The sequence below is a fragment of the Cephus cinctus genome, unplaced genomic scaffold (genome assembly GCF_000341935.2).
Source record: "Cephus cinctus unplaced genomic scaffold, Ccin1 Ccin1_scaffold0847, whole genome shotgun sequence".
In the NCBI taxonomy this organism is placed as follows: Eukaryota; Metazoa; Arthropoda; class Insecta; order Hymenoptera; family Cephidae; genus Cephus; species Cephus cinctus.
The window spans coordinates 269563-279366 of NW_014333434.1; the positions used below are offsets into that span (position 1 = coordinate 269563).

A 9804-nucleotide genomic window follows, 5' to 3' on the forward strand; every position below is an offset into this window, starting at 1 on the left:
TACCACAATTTATTGTATAATATTTAATGGATGATAACAGATGTACGTTGATAGAAAGTAAAACTTTTCATTCGCACTATTCATAGCACCTAAGACTTACAAAAATATTAATACGATGAAGAAATTGTGTCACAAGGTGAGAGCATCAGTCTTTAGGTTGCGACTAAATTAAATGAAAGACATAAATTCGATCGGCAATGTTTGTATCTAAACACATTGTATAAACGTGCGATTGAAATCACAAACTTTATTACATAATGATGGTATTATAAGACTAATGAGATCTATTATAGTTGATGTTTCGAAGCCTTCATATTACATGAGCAGACCTTTAATTTTTGTGAATTTGGAACATCATCTATAAGACTTGTATAGTTCTGTAATTTTTCAATGTTTCAATATATCATTTTCGATTTTTTTAAGCATCATGTGATAATCTGGCAAGTGGTACATACACGATGTTCCCCTGCGATTTTTTAACAAAATGGATCATCTATGAAAACTGCAATGATGCAATTATTTATGAAGTCTTGTACTTGTTTAAAAAAAAATCTTTTATACTAAGTCCCAAATTTCAGCTTAGTGTATTTTCGCAAGTTTACAACAAAGTGATTAAATTAGTGAGCTATATTTATAGGAAGAAATCTTAATTAACTTGGCGACATAAAAAGTCACAATATTGTAATTTTTATTATGTTTATGGCAATCATGCTAATTGGCGATGTAGAATATATCAGAATAATAATTGTGGTGTACTTAATTATGGATAAAAATAAATGCGTATTTTTGTATTAACAAACTAGATATTTATTTTCTTAATTTTATGCTGTATATTATTTTCATTTTTCAGTTATTTTAGATCAGCTGGATTTATATTCTCAATTTATGTATTTCAATCTATGATACAAATTTTATGCCTTAAACATTCGTCGAACCATGGTATTGAAATTTTTACTTGCTGTGCGCAAGCCTTCATTAAAACTGCTCAAATGCTGCTGTGCTAAAGAATTATTAGGTTGTAGTTTAAGGACTCTGTGCATGTCTGCTGCTGCCTTTTCAAGATCCCTTAAATTACCATAGGCAACACCTCTCCTATATAATGCTTTAACATTATCCTCATCTTTATAAAGAATCTTTGTGCAGAGTGTTATAGTATGCTCAAAGTTTTTACGCTGTAGATGACAATTTGCCATATTATTGTACAAAACCAACTTAAGATTATTTATATCTGCTACCAATATATCTTTTAATTCTAGATCTTGTATAGGTTCCAGTGTTATGAGTATTTTACAAGCTTTACTAAATCTGTAAAAGGCATCTACGAATCGTGAAGCTTTAAATAACTCGACACCCTTCTCTTTATATTTTAATGCCATTAAATATTTTTCTCCGGGAGTCCATTCCCAAATTGGCTTATGTGGTTTAATGGCAGTCAATGTTACCTCAAACTTCAGACATTTAACTTCAGATGAATCTTCGGCACTATATGGTAGAGTTATTATTACTAAACTGTGTTCATTGATAAACATCATTTGAATTGCTCTTTCAATATCTCTATCAATAGCACTATTCAGATCGCCAATAGTAATTTCCTTATCGTATATACCATTGAGAATTTCACTATTGAATCTTTCGCTTAACTTAATAACAGGTATTCCGTCAACCTCAATCTTCTCCACTTGAATGTGACAAACACATCGCTCAATAGCTTTGTTCGAAAAAGTACCCTTTCTCAGAACTTCTTTGATGATCCGATGGTCTGCAGAAGTCCAAACTTGTGTCATGATGAAAAAAAATATTCTATAAATGCCTCCTGTTAACAATAAATTTTCAGCATTATTACACATACTCCAATACACTAATGAACGAATATAAACATTAAAACAAGTATACCTACGTAAAACTTACATTTATAGAAAGACATTACTGCATACTGATCAGTGACAGCATAAGTATTAAAGCGTGATAACCTCCATTTCACTAATATTGACAGTTCTACATACAACAGCTGACAACAGTTTCATATAGCTATAGTACGAATTTGTCACGTGACGTATTCAAAAAGAAAGGTGTCATGTACTGATATACAAGAAGCATAAGCATGTTTATCTGTTAAAAAAAGTTCAACATACAATTATAATAGTACAGGTGGAAAAAAAATCAATGCATCATTATTCTTAACGGAAATATTTTATTTATATTCATGTTGATAGTCAAAATTATACTGGTACAATATTCAAACGATACATACAATAACGGCAACAACACTCAACATGTCTTCTCACCTTTTCACTGGTCTTTTAAACGGTACTCCTATTGGAATCTCCGATTTTTTTGCATTTGCTTGCATTCTTCTCTTAGCCTCCAATTTCATTTTCGCCTCCAAACGTTTCTGCTCTATTTCTTCGGGTGTACAGAGTACTGGCTCTGAACCACCGAATGTTTTTTTGGAATCACATCCAAACCTAGGTGAGCCTCCTTTAAAAGTATAAACATCATCCCCTTTTGGAACCAATCTATTAAGAGGATAGATGTTGTTAGTGTTGGTGTTACCGTTGACAATCGGCAACTTGTTAGCTTCACCAGATTTCAGTGATTGTATCCCACAAGATTTTGAACTTGTAGATGAACCAGCACCTGAATTAGATACAGTGTTCCAACAATTAGAACTTAAATTTAAATTCGACGAAGCTTTAGGTCCCTTTTTCAAATTTGATGATGACTCCAGTTTGTCAGAAACGTTAGAGAATTGCTTTTGATCAGCAAAATGTGGTTCAGATAAGCTTTTCATTTTGAAAAATTTTCTATCCTCATTACTCGTGTTCAACAACTTTGAGATTGATTTACTATGAGAACTGTTCATGAGATTGCTGCTGCTCCCTGTTTTATATAGACTGGTGTTCGCACTGATGTTACTATTGTTGTTTGTATTTCGTGATGATAATACTGTGGCTTTAGGTACGAAAGTACTTTGTTTAGATACTATGTTAGGCTTTGGAGTTACTATATGATTATTTTTATATACTTTTCCATAACGATTATGAGATTCATCAGCATTAATATGAATTTTTTTATCCTCTAATGCCTGATACAAAAATTGTTCTTCCTCTTCCAGACAGGATACTAAACAGTCATCAAATGAATCGTCGGGAATTTGTGAGAACAAAATATCATCTTTATCAGCAATAGCGTTCTTATTGAATAACGTATTGCTAGAATGATTAGAATTATTATTATTATTGATACAAGAGTCTTTTAAAATTCCCGTCATTACCCGGTTTGTAATAGGTTCTTTAATACTTGTTGCTTGTGATGTACTTGGTTGTTGAGTTGCACTGGTAATTAGTCGGGACATACTATGTGCATGTGCTTGTTCTTTTTCTTTAGTAGCACTAAAAGTCACAGCATTTGAAGCTGTTTCTTTATTCATATCTAACTTAAATCGTTCTTCTACTTCCTGACTACATCTCACCATACAATCCTCAATTGAATCATCAAACAACTCTTCATAACTTGAATTCGTTTGAGCATTTTCTTTTTGCAGTACTGATTTTTCTTCCTCATTTGTCACTTGTAATTTTATATCCAAATCTTCCAAATCTTGTGTATCCATATCAATTAATAATTGACTACTAGTCTCATTTTCCTCATTTGTCTCAGGGATAGGAAGCTCATCTACAGCTTTTTGTCCCATATTTATTTGATCCCTCAAAGCCTTTAATTCAGCAGCAAATTTCCCAATACCTTCTGTGTTATGTGTTTTAATCAAAAGTCTAGTTGGATTGTAAAATAATGGAGAATTGGGTTTGACAATACGTCTCTTCTCCACTGTACTACTTCGCTTAGGTGTAGCATTTAAAGCTTTATAGTTCTTGGTTCTGTTTTCCGATGGCTTAGCTATTGGACTATGCCAATCCCAAGCAACCTCATTACATCCATCCTGAGTACAAGGCAGTAACAGAGGAGTGCCAAAATCTGATGATTCATCTAAGTGGGAATTGTCACTATTTCGAATTGGTGTACTATGTCCTGCTTGCGAATACACAGTATTCGGTGAATTAAGGACATCAGCTACGTTGTGAATTTGAGTCCTTGCTTCATCCATAATCGTTGATGTATTTTCTGAAACATCAAAATACAATTGAGCATACCATAACGTTTAAAGTAACTAAGCCATTATATCAAAATTTGAATAGTTGTTAAAAATAATTTTGCTTGACTTAAATTGGATTATACAAATATCAACAAATAGCAGTAATAGACAAGTAATCCAAATAAAGCTGTGTTTATGAAATCAAATACCATTGTTTTCGTGCTTTCTTGAAATACGACGTTTCTTTCGCACTTTTGAGGTTGACTCTATTACTTTTACGTCTTTACTCATTGCCTTGTAGCGAACAACAAACTAAAAATCGGATTTATTGTCCACAACTGTAGCACACAGAAACCTTTGTCACGTTTCGTTTTAACAATATTTTAAGTACGGTGTATACTCATTAAACACTCTTACATGAAACTTGGTGGAGAGAACTTTCATTCTTTATTTTCACAGTGACAGTATGAAGTATAAATTGTTATTTTGATATTAAGCAGACAATAAAACAAAAGCGTACAACTGTACAAAATGACAGAAACCACAGTTACTATTTCGAACTGTAATCAAAGTCGTATTCGTTTGCTCTAGAAATGTGTAACATCAGAAGACGGCCATGTCTGTTCTTGAGATTTATGAGCTGAGTTATATTTTTTTAGTTGAATTTAATCGATGAACCTAATAAAATATGTGCTGACCAGCAGCAAAATTGAATATAATCAATATAATCAGTCAAATTGTAATATACCGGCATTGCCGGTTAACGCAAAGTCGATACATAAAAACGTTACTTCAATCAGCTGTTTGTGGTCAAACCGCGGGCTGATAAAACGTGACTTGCTCGTATCACCTACTTCTAAAATACTGTAGCTGATAGTAGGTGATTATATAATAATAAGAACTCATAGTATCAACACGGCCAAGTAAAGAGGTCTGTGATAAAAATTAAGAATCCTTAAGATAATCATGAAGAAAGTTGTAATATTTGGATCTACAGGAAATACTGGTTTATGCGCTTTGCAACATGCATTTAAGAAAGGTAAATTAGAATAATTGTGATTATACACACTTCACAGAATTGCCGTTATCGTCTTGGTATCATAATTCAGCAAGTCACTGTCTGGGAAAATTCCTTGCATAAAATATTTTTGGTTTTCACGCATTCTATTTCTGTTTTATATATTCTTTTTAGGGCTTGATGTTCGTGCATTTGTCAGAGATGAATCCAAGATTCCTGAAAATCTTAAAGGAAAGGTAGAAGTGTTTGTAGGTGATGTTACAAATGCTGAGCAAGTATCCAAAGCAGTGTCAGATAGAGATGCTGTAGTGGTGGTACTTGGTACCAGAAACAACCTTAGTAAGTGTAGTATTCGTTAAAAGAAACCTGGCTGAGTATCATGTTGTATACTTGGTGGGAAACTGTATCAAGTAGTTGATATGTTATATAAAATGTATCATAAGATGCTAATATAAATAACAATTACATTTTAAGGTCCAACTACAGTCCTATCTCATGGTTTAAAGAACATAATTGCAGCTATGAAGGAAAACAAGATTGAATTAATTTCAGTATGTCTATCAGGTATCAACTTTTATTTCCCATAGTTCCAAATTTCAGCCATTCTTTCAGTCTCATCAGCTTATAATCTGTTTTTCTTTATTTATAGCATTTTTATTTTATAAGCCTGAAGCTGTACCTCCTATATTTAAAGACTTGAATGCTGATCATCAACGTATGCTTGATGTTATCAAAGAGAGTGGTCTGAAATGGGTTGCTGTCTTACCTCCTCATATTGCAGGTATTGTTTGTATTAAAAAGAAAAGAATTTGGAACCTGTATTGTTTATATGAAAAATTTGTATTATTTTTGTATTTAATTTTTTATAGATTCTCCAAGTTCCAAATATGTGATTAAGCATGATGAGTCACCTGGACGTGCTATATCAAAACACGATTTGGGTGCATTTCTTGTAGAAAGCTTAGAACAACCAGATAATTATCAAAAATTGTGTGGCATTGCATCTGCACCTCAGTAATTGAAAATTTTCTTATCAACATGCATTACTAGTCACTTGGAAATGGAAAAAAACAAATGACAGTACTGTCTACTACCGAACAATGTTACATTAATGCACAAAAAGAGGTACAGGTTATTAATAATAAAGTTTAGAATATTAATTGCTTTGATTTTTATTTTTTTGTAAATGTATCTGCTCAATAGCCCTTAAGGAAATTTTAATCTGTACCGTTTACATGTGAAAACAGCAAATAAGAAAGTTATCTAGCCAAATATATAGCTTTGAATTAAAGCATATACATTATCTTTAACAAGTTACCTGTAGCATTTATAATATTAAAGACTCATCTACATATTAAATTTGAAGGATTTGTAAAAAATACTACACAAAGCAAATAAAATTTGTTTATACATATATATTATACAGCAATATGTACATCTATAATAATAATTTGTACCATGCTTATTTGTGTTACAATTTTTTTACCATATACGTTTTTGCAGACACAATTGGCAAATGTGGCTTTTTCACGTTAATAGGCATAGGTGGTGGTGGAGGACCTGCTGATACTATATACCTTGCTTTCTCTTTTGTCATGGGTGAAGAAGTTATGAAACTGGTGTACCCATATAAATTAATTGGCTCACAAATATTATATCCATTTTTTAAGTAGAATTGTTCTTGACCTCTAGTAGTTAAATAAATATTTTTAATACCCTTTTTTGCAACATATTCTTCTGCACCCTGCATTAATATTGAACCTAATCCCTGTGATCTTCTTTCATAATCGATTACAACTGAAAGTAAGAATCAAAATAAAATCTTACTGTATTCGAGTCGCACAAATAGTGTACATACCAGATTCTATAAAACAACTATCACTCATACTGGAAATTAAAGAAATTTTACAATGCCCAACAACTCTGTCTCCATTAAGAAGTATAAGACAAGTTGGGAAATCATCACAAGACATGTTTAATGTTCGTAATCTGGAAATAATACAGTATTAGATATATAGTTTTCTGTTTCTTTAATTATTTTAATACAAACTAACCCTACCGTGCTGTTTCACTTCGAGGCCACTCAGAATTGATTAATATACAGCAATTTTTTATCATCTCAGGCCGACTATGAAGTGGAACTACACAATATTGTGACTCTTTCATGGTTGTTCTGTAATTTGACATTTGCCAAATGAAATTTATTTAAATATTTTCAAACGAACATAACATAATCTCACAGTCATACATTGTATAATTATTTTTTCAATAGGTTGAACTTACATTAAGTTATTCAAACCACATGTAAAGATGCCAAGAACCATATTAGTACTTATACTCCTTTTGAGCTGGATGATATCATTTTGTTTGTCATCCAAAATTTACTTAACAAAGAAATAATCTAAGCCTACCAATATTAATGCATAGTGCAAGGGTAGGTAATGTCAATTTATGCATGTTAAAATCATCGTATCGTAATATGCATGTTAATAGGGAAGATAAAGGGTTATTGGATTATTATTATTATTAGCATCAGGATATAACTATATAAACGACGAATAACCTATACCGATTTTGAAAGATTATAACAGTGATTTTTGTCTGAACAGACAGATATAATATATTTATATAAAACAAATAGTATTGGAGTTCTTCACAGGGTTGAAATTTATATACGAATTGATCGTTCCTGCAAAGTTTTACTATAAAAAAGGTAAGACTATCAGATAAAATTGCACTAATTATTGAGATACCAATCAATGAAATGGACTTCGCCCTGGTTGACGCATATCACTGCATACCATTGCGATCGAAATACCTCATGAATAATAACGTAGATAGATGGACGCGATAACGTATTTGATGTATCCGCTTATAACAACAATTGACACAATATAAGAAAATGTTATTAATAGCAAGATTTTATCCACTAGCGACAGGTAAATATCGATGGTCAGATGCTTAGATCAGGTTAGGTTAGGTCAGAAGAGCCTGGCAGAGATGAGCAGGGAGATACACAACGCTACGATTTTTGGCAAAGATGAGTACAACGCGTACTAAATCGTAACGGCGAGTCCGGGAGTAGGATTTTGTGATCAACGCCTCCGTCGATAATGCGAATCCCATCGTAGCTGAGCTAAACGTGAATGCGAAGGCGGACAGAGATTTGCCGCTACTCACCCCTGGTCCCGAAGCAACTCTTAGAAGAAGACCAGAAATGATAGAACTTCTCAGTCGACTCTAAAAAAAGGTTTCTGACGTACTCCAAGGAGTCTGGTTTTCCGAGTTCTTCCGTCTAGTATGACTGACGTGATTATGGCTCATTGTAAGTACTAAAAACAATATTGGATCTTTCTGGCACATGTCCCCCATTGGGGATACAGCCATAAGGAAAGGAAGGAAGGAAGGAATATTGGATCTTTCTGGCACATGTCCCCCATTGGGGATACAGCCATAAGGAAAGGAAGGAAGGAAGGAATATTGGATCTTTCTCAGATACATTAAAGAAAAAAGAGACACGACGATTGTTAGCAACACTTCCAGAAAGTTGTGAAACAAATCCTAAAACGGTAGCGTGAGCCAGAGATAAGTAGGCAGATTTCAACTAGCATTACCTAATATTACATTCACAAGCATTTTCAAATAACAAGTACAATTTGATATACTCTTGGCCGGGTTGCAAACTTTTACAATATGGTTCATTTTCGAAAACACCTATGACAGGTGCGTTCAACAATGAGCCGAGCGCGCTGAGAAAGTAGTTTCTCCGTTTTTGAATGCTAGATACTTACTCGGATACATGAAGATAAAAATATTCGTACAGAAGCCCGGTAGTGACAATTGATTTCCTGGCACTTGGCCCTCTATGAGGGCATAAAGCTAAAAAGTAATAAGACGAAGAAGGAAAAGAGAAGAATAAAAAAATAAGTCGCACAGAAATATTAAAAATTCGAAAAATTGAATAAAGTTTCCATATACCTTTGTTGGATCTTGATTTACTTTCAAAGTTTATTCAAAATATAAAATTGAGGCTAAATCAAAATCTCGCAGAATATACGGAGTAAATAAAAATTAAATTGAAACTGTAGAATATCGAAAATAAATTACCTTCAAATTGAAATATTAATAAATTAGGTGTTTGGAACATTAAAATAATTAATTAAATCAATAAAGTAAAATACTAACACTTAGAAATCGGGAATTCTGGCCAAGCATATGTAGAAGTATTGCAAGTTGCCCAAAATTGTGTGCGTGCAAATTCGTCGTGCGGGACTCGGTGAGTGCGAGCAGGCGGACAGTGGGGGGAGCGCTCGAGGCTCATTCTTCCTCGAGCCGGTCTCCTATAATGATCTCTTGTGGTCTCTTGGAAACACCCCACATATCCATTTCTAACAACTTTCTTCTTCTTGTATATTTATTTATTCTTTAATTCCTTATTTCTTTATCTTTCATTCTTCACTTTCTTATTTATCTCTTTCCTCATTTCTTCTCAACTTTTATAACTCTATTCCTTACTTTTTTACTTCTTCACTTCTTTATTTCGATCTTTATTTCTTTCTTATCGTTTCGCTCTGTTCCCTCTCACTTTCCATTGTGTTTGTCTTACTTTTCCTATTTCCTTGGTCAGGCTGAGCATATTCACTAGAGTAGTCATATAAAAGGGTAGTCACCCTGTTAGAGAAGCTACACGTAT

The 9804-nt window shown here is 33.0% G+C and overlaps 4 protein-coding genes across 9 annotated transcripts; 1 reads left to right on the top strand and 3 right to left on the bottom strand.

Moving 5' to 3' along the window:
- Positions 1 to 911: 911 nt before the first annotated feature.
- LOC107270860 (peptidyl-prolyl cis-trans isomerase FKBP62-like) lies at positions 912 to 1784 on the bottom strand. Its single transcript, XM_025088153.1, has one exon. The coding sequence runs from the start codon at positions 1782 to 1784 to the stop codon at positions 912 to 914; it is 873 nt and encodes a 290-aa protein (XP_024943921.1).
- On the bottom strand, positions 1654 to 5240 carry LOC107270858 (bromodomain-containing protein DDB_G0270170). Of its 5 annotated transcripts, none has more exons than XM_015746250.2 (3): positions 5163 to 5240; positions 2286 to 4122; positions 1654 to 1813 (listed from the first exon to the last, which is right to left on the bottom strand). In XM_015746250.2, the coding sequence occupies exons 2-3, from the start codon at positions 4103 to 4105 to the stop codon at positions 1801 to 1803; spliced, it is 1833 nt and encodes a 610-aa protein (XP_015601736.2). In that variant the 5' UTR covers positions 4106 to 4122; positions 5163 to 5240; the 3' UTR covers positions 1654 to 1800. The 5 variants fall into 5 exon arrangements, with proteins under 5 accessions (XP_015601736.2, XP_015601737.2, XP_015601735.2 ...); XM_015746251.2 differs by lacking the exon at positions 5163 to 5240 and adding an exon at positions 4885 to 4963; XM_015746249.2 differs by lacking the exon at positions 5163 to 5240 and adding an exon at positions 4511 to 4925.
- On the top strand, positions 4930 to 6383 carry LOC107270862 (flavin reductase (NADPH)). Its single transcript, XM_015746262.2, has 5 exons — positions 4930 to 5132; positions 5286 to 5450; positions 5586 to 5675; positions 5761 to 5892; positions 5981 to 6383. The coding sequence occupies exons 1-5, from the start codon at positions 5060 to 5062 to the stop codon at positions 6127 to 6129; spliced, it is 609 nt and encodes a 202-aa protein (XP_015601748.1). The 5' UTR covers positions 4930 to 5059; the 3' UTR covers positions 6130 to 6383.
- Positions 6384 to 6506: 123 nt separating this feature from the next.
- On the bottom strand, positions 6507 to 8285 carry LOC107270861 (N-acetyltransferase 6). 2 transcript variants are annotated; one of them, XM_015746260.2, is made up of 4 exons: positions 7395 to 8285; positions 7171 to 7284; positions 6970 to 7100; positions 6507 to 6908 (listed from the first exon to the last, which is right to left on the bottom strand). In XM_015746260.2, the coding sequence occupies exons 1-4, from the start codon at positions 7433 to 7435 to the stop codon at positions 6583 to 6585; spliced, it is 612 nt and encodes a 203-aa protein (XP_015601746.1). In that variant the 5' UTR covers positions 7436 to 8285; the 3' UTR covers positions 6507 to 6582. The 2 variants fall into 2 exon arrangements, with proteins under 2 accessions (XP_015601746.1, XP_015601747.1); XM_015746261.2 differs by having other exon boundaries at positions 6583 to 6908; positions 7930 to 8285.
- Positions 8286 to 9804: the final 1519 nt, after the last annotated feature.

Excerpts from the sequence above, each read along its gene's own strand:
- LOC107270861 (XM_015746260.2), bottom strand. The coding sequence starts at position 7,435 with ATGGTTCTTGGCATCTTTACATGTGGTTTGAATAACTTAAT. Across the intron at positions 7,285-7,394 it reads TGTGGTTTGAATAACTTAAT|AACAACCATGAAAGAGTCAC; the intron begins GTAAGTTCAACC and ends GTCAAATTACAG. Across the intron at positions 6,909-6,969 it reads TAGTTGTTTTATAGAATCTG|TTGTAATCGATTATGAAAGA; the intron begins GTATGTACACTA and ends TCTTACTTTCAG.
- LOC107270860 (XM_025088153.1), bottom strand. The coding sequence starts at position 1,784 with ATGACACAAGTTTGGACTTCTGCAGACCATCGGATCATCAAAGAAGTT.
- LOC107270862 (XM_015746262.2), top strand. The coding sequence starts at position 5,060 with ATGAAGAAAGTTGTAATATTTGGATCTACAGGAAATACTGGTTTATGC. Across the intron at positions 5,133-5,285 it reads GCAACATGCATTTAAGAAAG|GGCTTGATGTTCGTGCATTT; the intron begins GTAAATTAGAAT and ends TATTCTTTTTAG. Across the intron at positions 5,676-5,760 it reads AATTTCAGTATGTCTATCAG|CATTTTTATTTTATAAGCCT; the intron begins GTATCAACTTTT and ends CTTTATTTATAG.
- LOC107270858 (XM_025088154.1), bottom strand. The coding sequence starts at position 4,384 with ATGAGTAAAGACGTAAAAGTAATAGAGTCAACCTCAAAAGTGCGAAAG. Across the intron at positions 4,123-4,302 it reads AAGAAAGCACGAAAACAATG|AAAATACATCAACGATTATG; the intron begins GTATTTGATTTC and ends TTGATGTTTCAG.